This window comes from Siphateles boraxobius, unplaced genomic scaffold, assembly GCF_051911475.1.
Source record: "Siphateles boraxobius isolate OS27281-9 unplaced genomic scaffold, OSU_SipBor_1 46, whole genome shotgun sequence".
Classification (NCBI taxonomy): domain Eukaryota; kingdom Metazoa; phylum Chordata; class Actinopteri; order Cypriniformes; family Leuciscidae; genus Siphateles; species Siphateles boraxobius.
The window spans coordinates 12,622,069-12,635,982 of record NW_027509097.1 but is presented as its reverse complement, the minus strand read 5'-3'; the positions used below and the strand labels follow the sequence as shown (position 1 = coordinate 12,635,982).

General features: G+C 38.6%; 2 protein-coding genes across 26 annotated transcripts in view; both read left to right on the top strand.

Annotated features, from left to right (window-relative positions):
- The window catches only part of calm2b (calmodulin 2b, (phosphorylase kinase, delta)), a 376,281-nt gene that overhangs the window by 211,599 nt on the left and 150,768 nt on the right, over positions 1-13,914 (top strand). The gene's annotated exons all lie outside the window — the stretch shown is intronic.
- Positions 1-13,914, top strand: part of nrxn1a (neurexin 1a) — a 204,591-nt gene that overhangs the window by 187,309 nt on the left and 3,368 nt on the right. For 16 of the 25 annotated variants that reach the window (XM_077200870.1, XM_077200873.1, XM_077200867.1 and 13 more), the window contains one exon: positions 10,273-10,345. In XM_077200870.1, the coding sequence (XP_077056985.1) occupies positions 10,273-10,345 (73 nt within the window). Of the gene's footprint in view, positions 1-10,272; positions 10,355-13,914 lie in introns of all 25 variants that reach the window. The other 9 variants (XM_077200865.1, XM_077200874.1, XM_077200872.1 and 6 more) reach the window with 1 other exon arrangement.

Here is a 13,914-nt window from a genome sequence, read left to right as displayed (position 1 = left end):
GTTAGATAATGACTCATTTGCATATTTAAACATAACATTTCAGAAACTTTTTTTTCAATTCTTAATGTAATCAATCAACTGGTGAAGTATGGGGATATCTATTAGTTATTCCATAAAATTAACTATTTCATACATTCTACAATCTGAACTAACAAAAAATATATAAAATATGAATTGTATGTTCATTTTATGTATGATTTGCATTCTTAATATATTTTTGAATAAAGATTAAAATTAAGAGATAAGACAAATTGACCCGTGTAATTATTATTTGATTAGTGAGCTGTAGTGATGAATCTTAAATGTTCTGTTTCGTTTCATATTGTTGCTTAATTTTAAAATCCTAAAACTTTCATTTCATTCCCAGCTTTAAATGAGATTTTGAGTCCCAGATTGTCAGCGTCGCCCTTTGAAGATAAAGGCGTTGTAGATAATAGAGATGATTTATATTGTACAAATGGTTTACAAATGAATGGCTCAGAAGAAAATAATATTTCATGCAGACCAATTGATTTGCTTGTGATACAGCAAATTTGTATGTAGTGTAAATGAGTTCTGTAGTCTTTGGAATAATTTTGCATACTTTGCATGACCAGCTTTTTTCATTTAATGGCTTCAGATCTGCTCTGTGAGCATGCTTAATATTAAAATGACGTGTGGAGTTTGGATTATCCTCAGATAAACTGGTTTTGCTATTGTCTGACACTGGCTCAAAGCATATAAGCTTTTTAAAGAAGTCTTAATAATAGAAAGCCAAGCATCGTGTATTACTCGTTTCTGTTCAAACAGCAGCCGCAACAAACAAACAGCTGAGGTCGTCTCAAAGGAGCCCAACATGCTTAGAAAAACACATGCATGCACCGTCTGCTTGTGACTGACAGATGAGATGTTTAATATTTCTATCAGAAGTTGATTTCCTTTGTGACTACCACCCTCACGACTGATGTTCAGAAGTGACAGCTTTTTTATTATCTTCTTTATTCTCTGTCCCACTCTTCCTCTTTTTTTCTTCTTCTCTAAAGTATATTTTCTCTGCATTTTTCCTGTAACATCACCATGTTTACATGTGGATATGTGGCTGTTCTGTCTTGTTTTTGATATCCCTTCATATCTGTGGCCGTGGTGTTTGGCTCGATGGGTTTTGGCATGCCAGGAACCCGTGTGTTTATTCTGATCTACAGGGACATCTTGCTGTGGCGGGCCATCAGGCTATATGCTGGGCTTTAAATAATAAATTAGCATTTCCTATGTGAGCTGTGCATGTCATTAAACACCCTGGGGTATCTTTTAGATCTAGAGATGGGCAGAGGGCAGTGAAGCGCCACTTCTGTGCCTAGAAAATGGCAGCGTGGGCGTGTGCCACGTGAGAGTCGTGCGTTTATAGATGCCCTGTGTTGGTGCTGAGTGGATTTGAATTATCACATGCAAAATAGGTCTTTTTTCTCTCTCTCTCTCTTGGTGAATATATTCAGAATTACTGTAATGTGTTTACAGTATGTGGTCCTGGTGTCATTACAAATCAGTTCTTGCAAAGTGGCAATATATATTGAAATTGCATTTGAAAATTGTTTACATTTGTTTTATTTTACCTTTATGATTTGAAATGATGCACTCAACTAAAAAACTGAATGAGAAAATAATAAATATTAAATAAAACAATTCAAATATTACAAAATGTGACATTAAAAAGTGTAAAAGTCACCCGTTTTTTTATAAAGTAACACTGTCAAACAGCGACACCCGCAGGTAAAGTTACAGCTTTTAGTTAATTAATTGAAACTGGTATTTTGAACTGATTCAAGAAAATAAATCAAATCAATCGACCCTTTTCACAGACGCTTTTTAACGTGTTTAATCCGCATTGTAAATCCAGAGTGTGTGTGTGTGTATATATATATATATATATATATATATATATATATATATATATATATATATATATATATATATATATATATATATATATATATATATATAATGTTGTGGAGTTTTTCTTTTGCTATTTGAGTATATGGGAACACAAATAATATATTTAATGTTTTCTCTTATTCACCGTTTAGAAAATTACCCAACTATGACGACTTTAGCTTCTGAGAAACCCGGAAATGTGAAAAGGGTCAGTCACAAAGTAGTCAAATAAAATAGCTTAATGTTGCTTATTTTTATATCACCATAAATATTGCCAGAATATCTGATGAATATTACACAGGGCTAGTAGTAATTAGCTTTATTTAATTAGATGAGCATATACTTGTGATCTATGTGTGCCACAATTCCCGAAAAAACAACAGTCCAGCATCAAGATTCGCATGTACTCTATAATGAGGTACCAACTTGTTTCATTCTCTTGCATCATGAGGGCAGGACAATGTTCACCACGGATGGATTTAAACTGGTCCAGATTCCTGTGCTTTGTCTCCCCCCACTTCTGTCCAGTTAATGGATCCTGTGACTTGCCCTGCATGCACTGTTGTCCCAGTGCTCATTTACACTGACCGCTTAAATCAGTCAATCAATACGATTGTTTGAGCTGGCACAAAGCGAGTAATAAAATGGACTGCTGCTGCAGCTACTTTTCCTGGGCTTCTTCTCTCTCTCTCTCTCTCTCTCTCTCTCTCTCTCTCTCTCTCTCTCTCTCTCTCTCTCTCTCTCTCTCTCTCTCTCTCTCTCTCTCTCTCTCTCTCTCTCTCTCTCTCTCTCTCTCTCTCTCTCTCTCTCTCTCTCTCTTTGGAGGTGTTAGATATTGCAAACGTTTGTTAATTTGTGTGCTTTTGGGTATTGATGACCCTGTTAATTCACAAAAGGTTTTTTATGTTGCTTGGATAGTCTTCATGATAAACCAGATATTCCTACCTATCATGTCGTCGTCAAGACCTTAGCTATTTTATGTTCCTTTTTTATGAATTCTGTCACATTCATAATGTATAGCTGCGTTTGGTGGCCGTGCGCAGATTCTGCAGACGCAGGGGACAAGTAGAGTCCTCTGAGACTGACCACGGTGTGAAAAACAGACGCCTACCGCGTATCTCTCTTTATCTGTTCCACCCCTCCTTTCTCAGCGGGCGTCTACGTGCCCAAAGCACGCATTTGAATGCTATTGAAATGAGTGTTCACACTGGTTAGTTTAGCTGGCGGAGGCATTTAAATGGAGTCGAATAACCCAAGGTCCCAGAGGAGCAGGAGGGCCAGTGGAGATGAAAACATGGAGTGTTTTGCCATCCGTTGTGTAACATTCGCTCTCTCGCAGTGGAGAGATGTATTTTGAGTTTGTGCATGTGTGTTTGATGTTAGGTTGTGGGTTGTGTCTCTGTGGAGTTTCATGGCAGGGCTGAAGGTGTGCAACCCCCCTCCTCTCCACATACACACATCAATCTCTTTCTAAAAAAATGCTATAATAAAATATCTCCAACTGAGCAAACCCTTAGCAACCTCAAGTTGAGCGGCGATGGCGATTGGCTGAAACGAGTCAGGTGATCTTCTTGCAGTCGTACCGTATTTTCCCTCTCTCCCTCCCGCCTCTATCCGTGTGTATCTTTCTCGTTTTCTCTTTTCCCTTGCTTACGCCTTCCCTCCCTCTCTCTCTCTCTCTCTCTCCTAGTCTGTAGAAGGCACTCATAGTCTCTCCTGATGCACAGACAATTTATCATCCCTATCTGCTTACCAAAGTAGGACTTCTTCAGTCATCACTTTTGATCTGACAGAGCGGACTTTATTTTACTGGTGTGGGGCTTTTTTATTGCTCTAGGAGCAGGGACGGGGAGATCAGAGAGGGGGAGAGGACAAACTCTCACCTTAACAGAAAAGCAAAGCTGTATAGAGGAAGCAGACAGTGTAGCCAGGCTGCCATCATGGATGCGAGGTGGCATTGTTCCTCATCCCAGGTAGTCTCTCTTTCTCACGGTCCTTCTCCATCCAGCCATCATCGCATGCAGAGTCTTTGATGTTGTCGTATCCATGCAGTGAAAGAGGCATGCACCATTTGTCTGCAGCGCTCTGCACGTAGAGCGAGTAAGAGAGAGAGAGAGAAAGAGAGGCAGAGAGAAAAGAGAATTGGGGCAGCAGTGAGGGAGTTACAGGAAAAGAACGAAAAGTTGCAGTGCTTTTGTGAGCGTGCATGAGGCTGGCACCATTCGTCGCCGATGTCCACATCTGTTGCAGCGAGTTCGCATTTCCAGAGTCGTTCATGGCATGCCGGTTTCTTTTCATCCTTAACTAGACGCTTCCTCCGGTCATCTCAACTGCTCACTAATGCTGTTATTTGTACTGTCCTTTTTTCATCTGCATCTAATTTTTTCTCCCCCTCATTAAAACTATTAGAAGATCAAGCGCTGTCCTCCAGTAAAGTTTAACCCAGTGTGCTGTGAACAAGTGTGTGTATTGTGTTGTGTGAAGTTGGCAGGTTGCCCCCTCTCTCTCACTCTTTGTTTAAGATCTAGAGCTTTGGTCTGTAACAGCGTGTTCTGTCTGTGGGCAGCGTGTATGATCAGATTTATTTATTCCCACTTGGATGACCCCTGAGAGTTGCTTGTAATCGCTACTTGTGACTCACATGTCTTCTCAGAGTGTCTTTTCTCAGAGTCAAGAGTACTTTAAGAACTTCTTCTTTTTTTTTTTTTTTCATTTTTTGCAGATAATATAGAACACAATTATACTTAACTTACAATTCTAATTTAATAAGGCTTTTAATAGTACAAATATTTTTTTAAGTCCGTGTGTATTGCCATTTTACTTAAACCATTTTTCATATTTCTATGTAAAACATGATAAGCAAGAAAAAAAGTAGGACGAGACTTTATTTTTTCCATCTGGAACTGATTGGACCATGGAAAGTTATAAACCATAATTTAAAAAAGACTGAATGAGTTTGCTAAAACATTGTCTAAATAACTAATTTACTATTGCTGGTATCGAACATTCGATTAAAATATATGAAGACAGACTATCTTTTTCCTTTGGAATAAAATGCACCAATGTGTCGTTCACAATATGACCAGAAACATTAAATAAAAAGTAAATCAGGTTCTTTATGATATCATGTTGACTTTAATAAAGATTATTAAGTAAGTTTTATAATTAAACAGGATATTGTAAAGCTTTTGAATGTGCTGAAATTATCTAATACCTAAATGAGAATCATTCTTGATCGATATGTGAATAATTACACAGGAAGCCATCTTGATTTCCATCTTCTACGAAAGGTCTTGGTTCTCTATTATTTATCTTAGTACGGCATTTGAGGATGGAAAATGGAGATATTCAACCTGCACTTCAGATTGTGTTTTAGCTCTTTTGAATCTTTAACAAGTTGAATCTCTTGCACAGAATGTCAGTGAGCGCATATGGAGGCCCAGGGCCAGCTCTATATTATATACCTTTACATGCCATTTGTATACTAGCAGGCGTATCTCCATTGTGTTTCCTGTGATTTTTTTTTTTTTTTTTTACCTTTCTTGTTAGAGAATACTGCAGTGCATCAGTGGCTATTTTTTATTCATTGTATGAGCTCTCTGTATTTTAAACACACAGCTCTCAGCAAAGTGAGGCTGCATTTAGCACCAGGACCTCTCTATGAATATTCACACTTCATTAGCAGGCTGCTAAGTTAGCTGGCTGACTTTAATGTTCTTGTGCTTTCCCTTTCTTTCCCTATCTTTTTTTCACTCTGGCTGGAAGAAGGGAATATGGAGGAAAAGAAGAAGAAAAACAGATAGCGAGAAATCAATGGTTTGCTTTGCAGGTGCCAGCTGAGCCACCGAGGCGATTCGGTTTTTATTTCCTATCATTTTGAACAGACTGAATCTTCATGTCACCATGGCAACAACAGACGGTGCACTGTTCTAAGATATTCGTATTCTTGGTGGAATACTAGAATCTTCATGACTGAAAGAGATGGAGAGATAGAGGTGAATGTGAGTGTCTGAGCCTGGCCATCTCAGACTGGCTGTAAAACTTATATTGGTTTTTGAGTGCAAATTATTACAATAACAAGGAATTGAGAAGTTAGGAAGCTTTATTCCGCCACTGAATACATTTTTTTTAAAGGTAAGATTTGCATGATATAAACTTACAATTGCATGTTGTAGTCAAATCTTTTCATTATTTTTACCTCATGACAGAAATAAGTTTCCAAAGGTATCTGTTAGATGGAAATTGAGGGAATGGTTTTACACAACAGGCCTGTTAGAGTGTCTTGAGGGTAAGTACTTACATACAAGGTCCAAAAGTAAGAGAAAAAGCCAAAGCTGAGCACCAAAAATGTCTCTGGAGGATAATATAATGGTGTTTATATATATATATATATATATATATATATATATATATATATATATATATATATATATATATATATATATATATATATATATATATATATATATATATATATACACAAAACAATGCAGTTTCATATCCATTATAAATTCATGGCTGCAAAATTAGCTGAATTAAGAAATGAATTTTGATACATAAGGTAATAAGTGTAGCGTTGGAGAGGTCAGTAGGTCAGTTCCACCCACTTCCTGTGCCTTTCTTATCCAGGGCATGTACAGCTGGCTCAGTCAGGTTCTACTTTTAGTCTGTCTCTGTAGATCAGTCTGGCAGCCGAGAGATAATTGGAGAGGGATGTATGGAGGTGGAGCTTGAAAAGTGTGTTTTGTGAGCATTTGAGTTGAGGCAACTCCTTTCTCATTAGGGCACAGCTGGTTTCCCCTCTGTGTTCACAGGTGAAGTGTACGTCGTCTCTCTCCCCCTCCTCTCCCCCGCCTATTTTGGCACTTTGTCGCTTATTGTGACTGTTGGCAGTGCAGTAATTAAGAGCAAACAAAACAGGGAGTCTAATACTGTGTATGAGAGTGTGTGCAAATGATGGTCTGATAGCACACCCACCCTGTTTGACATGAGGAAAATGGCCAGTTATAATGTAGAGCGCTTCTGTCCGCCTCAGCACAGCTGTTGAGTGGGCAGTGGATGTAGGAGAGCGGCGAGCTCAGGCAGATGGATGCTGAAGGCTCGGTCTTAGTCATATGTGACTTTTCTGCAGAAAACAGCCTCAAGCTCAAGCGCTTGTGTAACGCCAAATCTGAGGACTTATCCGAGTTTTGACACTTTGCTGAGGGGCAGTGTTTCCATAAAAGGAAAGGGAAGGATGGTTTCTGGAGCTCAGCTGTGTGAGATGAATTCAAATAGAGATCCTAACAAAGGTTTGGGTGGAGCATGTTAATGTCACAATGGCATGTAGTCATTTAGCAGATTCCTTTCCCTCCCAAACAGTTAGGGCTGGATGATATATCAGTTTATGCCTTTTTATCATGTTCTATTATTGCAGATATATATATTGTTTCCATTGTTGCAACCTAAATAATAATTGTTAGGGGTGTTAACGATACCCTCAAGTCACGATTCGATATCATTGCGATACTCCAAGACATATGGTTAAAGATTAACAAAAAATGTACTGTTGATTAAATGCTAAATTTGATGTTACATTGTGGGTGTAAATGAATAGGCTTGGACTTGGTGCTGATAACCTAATGCACAGGACAATGGTGACACCAGAATAAAAATATTCATGATTCTGAAGCTGAAAATACAGAATTATTTTAGACAAACATGCTTTCACTCTGTCACTGGCTAGATATATTTAAAATAATGTAGGCCACTTTTTACTGTCAACATAAGACATTTGGCATTATCAGGACCAACAAATATTCATCGATTGCATTATATTCAACGTAATAATATTATTGTACTTTAGTTCTCATTTTTTGGGCTGAACTATACAAGACATATTGTCACTATGCACGATACATACTGTTGCATTTTTGTAATGCAATATATTGTGACGATATATTTCGACGATATATTGTTACACCCCTAGTAATTGTAACCAAATATGAATCAGAATTTTTAATTAGTTAAACGAAATGGATAGTTTGAACTAATTTACAGAATTGAACCAACTCTGTTTTGCTATTGACATTATTACATTCGAGATGCTATTAAAACAGCAACATTTTAACAAGACAAGGACGGTTCTCAAAACTAGTCTAATGACGTGCTGTTTAGGAAGCTTAATAATATTTAATTTAATATTATTAACAGAATCAATGAAAACATGCCTCAGTTGAAAAGTTTGGGGGCACTAAGATTTTTTTTTATATAGAAATTCATACTTCTATTCAGCAAGGATGCATTTAATTTACTGTCACTTATAATATACTGTCAAGACATTAATAATGTTACAAAAGATTTATATTACAAAGTAAATGCTGTTCTTTTGAACTTTCTCTTCATCAAAGAAGCAGCACAACTGTTTTCAAAATTGATATGAAATATTTTCGAGCAAATGTGACACTGAAGACTGAAGAGTAATGGCATATTTGACACCACATATACATTTTTTTTAATATGTATATATATATATATATAATGAGAGAAGAGATTCTTTCAAACACTTTTGGTAAAATTATACACTTATATAGCCAAGCTTTACTTACAATACAACTGAGCATGATTATTCAGGCACAATGGTGATAGCTCATGGATCTTCACTTGTGGACTATCTTTCAGTTACCTCTCTACATCTGTAACCGCAACACCACATGTTCATCCATCTTCTAGAACTCCTTCCTTTCTCTCAGTGGTCATGTCAAGGAAGAGAACGCTGAGTCTAAGTTGTGTCTCATGCTCAAGCCTATGCATTATTAATACCTTTTATCAGACACGTAACCACATTTCGGTTGATTTCTAATCTCAGTGTCCATGATAGTTACAGTCTTTTATACATCACATCAGCTCACAGAATGAAGACGGCACGGCATATATGACTTCACCCAGTGTAGGCTCCCAGGATCTCTGCGTTATTATTCTTTCTCTCAAGTCGAACAGATACCGCTGCCGGCCTTTAGCAAGGGCTCTGTTGTGCACTCCTGTTGCAACACATTACCTCCATGAATCCCAGCCTTCCAGCAGCAGCAGCACACAAACCAGCACTGTAACGTCAGGGATCTAAATTATTCACCCGCACTGACCTACTTGCAGGGTGTTTTAGAGCTGGGAGTTGAACAGATATCGCTGCAAGGAAAATGGCAACCATGTGGTTATGGCAACCACTTTGAAACAACTGTACAGGGTGCCCTCCCACTCCCACTTTCCTCTCCCTCTCCCTTTCTTCTCCCTATCCTCTCTTTCCTGTTTCGTGTGGTCCGCATGGCTGTGATGATGGTGAAAGGTCCTGATTGGCGTGGGCATTGCCCCGCAGCCTGTGGGCAGACTGTGTGAGCTCAGAAAGACAAATCGATGTCTTTCCTCCCTGTGCGCGCACACACACTCAGCCAGCCCTGCTTTTCTATTGGGACAAGCACACATGCATGTACACGTTTGGCCAGCTGGCAAATGTATACACACTCTGGCTAATTGTAGAGAGAGAGAGAGAGAGAGAGAAAAGTGTGAAGACACTGAATGGATGCCACCAAAGCGACATCGTCGGATGGAATTTTCTGCCGTAGCGCTGAGAGGAACGTCGAGCTCGCTGTCTTTTTGCATAGTTGATGGAGAATTCCTGCACGGAGAGACTTTCTGAGCTATTAAACCACTGTCGGATACCATCTTTGGAATTCAAAGCGTGAAATCTCAACATGGCTTTCTTTCCCTTCGGAACCATCACAGGAACAGAGGCAAGATTCCCTTCAGAATGTGTTGTTGTGCGCATCTCAGCGCCGTGCATTGTCCTTGATATGGCTTGTCTGTAGAAGTGCTTCCTATGGTTTATTTCAGATTAAAAGGCACATTTGATGAGATTGTTTTCCAGCGGGATGGACGGATGTGAGCGGATTTGATGCTCCTCACACCATGTTTCAGTCTTTATAAAGCAACTGCCGGCAAAAATGTATTCGTCAGGGGATTTGTGAAATCTTTTGTGTGTGTGTGTATGTGTGTTTGTACTGCTGTGATCAATATTTCCAACTGCCTTGATGTGGAAGTCTCTCAAGACTGTACTATAAGAAGATTTGGCATGTTATAATCTACAGAAAGGGACGTTTTTGTGGAAAAGTAGTGTCCTTTTACAGTTTGGACACCTTTGATCGCACCTGAGAGTCAAAGCTCAGAGGACCTGTGAGAGATGTCAGAGTGGCAGTGGAAAGGACATTTCCTTTTCGTACTTCTCTCTCGCAGCATGAGGCCTTAGATGACACAGCAGCCCTATAACACTGTAATGATGCCACAAGGTGTTTTTGACTAACCCTGTATCTGTTTTGTGTCTCTTTGGTACAGGATGATCTTCTGGTAGCGTCAGCAGAATGTCCCAGTGACGATGAGGACATCGACCCTTGCGACCCAAGTTCAGGTGGGTTAGGTTAGTCATCTCTCTATTATATTATTACTGTTCTCTTCCACCAAAAATGTTCTCCATTTTTCATTGTTCTGTTTAAAACCACTCCATGCAAGATTATTTTACTACAGTACAAGTTAAAAGAAAGGAAAATTATTTTGTGTAGAGTCACTAAAATCACTATAATTTGGGTAGAAACAATCATTATATTTAACATTTTACCAAATGCAACTATCACAAAAATAGTTTAAAATACCAAATAGCATAATTTCTCGTATTTCCAGCCAAGCGGACACATTGTACACCAGAAAAATGAAAACAGTCTGGGAAATAATGTGTCCGCCGTGTCATCCGCAACAAAAGTAATTTTTCTGCCCACGCTGAATGTGAGAATTCAACACAACAAAACCACAGCCAATCAGAACAGCGAGGGCGAGCTGAAGAGCGTTAAACCTAGAACACATCTTGTATTTTCGGCACTTCCATGATGCGTCTTCGGGCAGCATCCATTTTATGTGTTTCTTGTGGATCTTGAGGGATTTGAAATATCTGATGTTTCTCAACTTCCAAAATCAACCTCTCCTAGGCTCATCCATGTTTGATGTTCAATAATCCAGTGCTATGGTGCAGAAATAGAAAAAGAGCGACTGACTGAATCTAGTGCGTTCAGCGGTTGTCGCAGCTGGTTCGAACAGGAGCTCAGATTAACTTGAAAGGGCTTTTATGATTTTGTTGCCGGTTAGGACACGCTGTTACCTGAGCTGCATTGTTACTTATGTGCTAATTTATCAAAGTGTTCACAGTACGGCCGAAATATATGTTTGTATAATCTCCCTTGCCTCTTCAAACAGACATTATTACCTCATTAAATCCTTTACCCTGTGTATGTGCTGTAAATATAGTATTTTAATTTTTTCAGGCACAGAGGGAGCTAATTTCTTAGATAAGTTTTTAAATAGATCATTATATTAAACAAACTTAAACTTGTGCCTATCAAATTAATGATTGCTTCAGTATAATTTTAGCTCACGTCATTTAATTTTTTACCTGTTTTGTAGACCGTTACATAGGCAAAATTTGTATTTTTTTATCATTTTTCTCATGATCACTTATTGTGAGACCAGGTGAATTTTGTTGAGGTTTAATTTTAGAAAAGGCCAGCGAGCATGCTAGCGTAGCACATACTGCTTTTCCTATTTCTCCATTCAGAGAAATCCTGGCTACTCAGTCGACTGCACAAACCACTTTCGACATGAAAAATGAAGCACAAAGGTTAACCCAATCTGGATTCGTTCAGCTGGCTTAGTTACAGCAGCTAGTGGCCTATGCAGCATTAATATTATACATAGAGCAATGAAACCATGTAGGCTACATGACATTATGAAAAAATATGCTGACAAATCATGCAAAGATCCAGCTAATAAGCACAGAAAAAAAGTAGAAACATAAAATGTTGGCCAAAGCTGAAAGGTCTCAGATAAATGATGTTACAGTTCCTCAAAGTGTCCTCCTTCCACACGACATTTCTAAAAACAGATGTTTGAGCAGAGGTCGCCATCCATAATTCCCTGCTGTATTTTGTCATCATCTCCTTTCCTGCACCTGCGAGTTGTAGCGGATCGGACCGAAACTGTAAACGGCTTTGTCACAGGTGTTGTTTACACTCAGCCTGAAGTCGCACTGTCTTGCAGTTACTGTCCCCTCTCCTAGAGACATAAATCAGAACAAACTATTCCACCCACCATGTCGTTCTCCCTGCCAGGAATAAATAGCCAGGATGTGAGGTTCTCTCACTGGTCACGGCTCATGGAAAATGTGCGACATATCCATTCTGATCGCTCTATCTGTGTCAGCCAGATGTTTTTTGACAGTTTGATAAGCAAAGTGTGTTAGCACAAGCTTACAGTACAAGTTTGTCCGTTCAGCAGCAGTACATGCATGTATTGCAAGGTTGAGTGTTGTTGTTGTGGTTTATATCCTGTTTACTGAAGTGGCTGTACGGTGTGAAGCAGTTTCTCAGTGGATATCTCATCTCGTCAGGAGAGGAATCAATTTGGCAAAAATATATTGATTTTTGGGTTTCTTTCAAGTTCTTTCTAGTTTCTACCCTTTAGTATTTCTCGTTGGCTTAAAATTTAATAATTCTATTTCTATTGGGAAAGAAGCTGCAATGTTGACATTACAGTAGAGAGTAGAATAATTACTTGGATGGTTTTTAAGAAAGCAGCAATGTACACTAAGCTGCATGTTATTGCAAAATAATATACCCAGAAAAGGTAATAAATGATCCCAACACACAGTAAAGACATGGACATGACATTTTTATAATTTATTATATTTTATAATTTAACCCCCATAGCTTGATAGAACATAAAAAATGTCCATTAGTGTACAAAACTTGGCCTAGCAGCAATATTATAGTATTATTAAAGTTGATTTAATGGAAGTAGCATTTTTTCTTCCATATTGTGACATACATCAGAGTGAAAAATGATCGAATAATAAAATAAAATGTAGGGTGCAGACTTGGCTGATTATCCATCAGTTGCTAATTGAATGGAGAAATATCTGAATGCGAGCTTGCAGTCAGTTGTGTAAAAATAAAAAAATTATAAAAATAAAATAAACGAATAAATGATTGGAGAAGTCCTGCATACATCACCAAAGATAAGTACAGGTCCTTCTCAAAAAATTAGCATATTGTGATAAAGTTCATTACTTTCCATAATGTAATGATAAAAAATAAACTTTCATATATTTTAGATTCTTTGCACACCAACTGAAAATTCAGGTCTTTTATTGTTTCAATACTGATGATTTTGGCATACAGCTCATGAAAACCCAAAATTCCTATCTCAAAAAATTAGCATATTTCATCCGACCAATAAAATAAGTGTTTTTAATACAAAAAAAGTCAACCTTCAAATAATTATGTTAAGTTATGCACTCAATACTTGGTTGGGAATCCTTTTGCAGAAATGACTGCTTCAATGCGGCGTGGCATGGAGGCAATCAGCCTGTGGCACTGCTGAGGTGTTATGGAGGCCCAGGATGCTTCGATAGCGGCCTTAAGCTCATCCAGAGTGTTGGGTCTTGCGTCTCTCAACTTGCTCTTCACAATATCCCACAGATTCTCTATCAGGTTCAGGTCAGGAGAGTTGGCAGGCCAATTGAGCACAGTAATACCATGGTCAGTAAACCATTTACCACTGTGAGCAGGTGCCAGGTCGTGCTGAAAAATGAAATCTTCATCTCCATAAAGCTTTTCAGCAGATGGAAGCATGAAGTGTTCCAAAATCTCCTGATAGCTAGCTGCATTGACCCTGCCCTTGATAAAACACAGTGGATCAACACCAGCAGCTGACATGGCACCCCAGACCATCACTGACTGTGGGTACTTGACACTGGACTTCAGGCATTTTGGCATTTCCTTCTCCCCAGTCTTCCTCCAGACTCTGGCACCTTGATTTCCAAATGACATGCAAAATTTGCTTCCATCCGAAAAAAGTACTTTGGACCATTGAGCAACAGTCCAGTGCTGCTTCTCTGTAGCCCAGGTCAGGCGCTTCTGCCGCTGTTTCTGA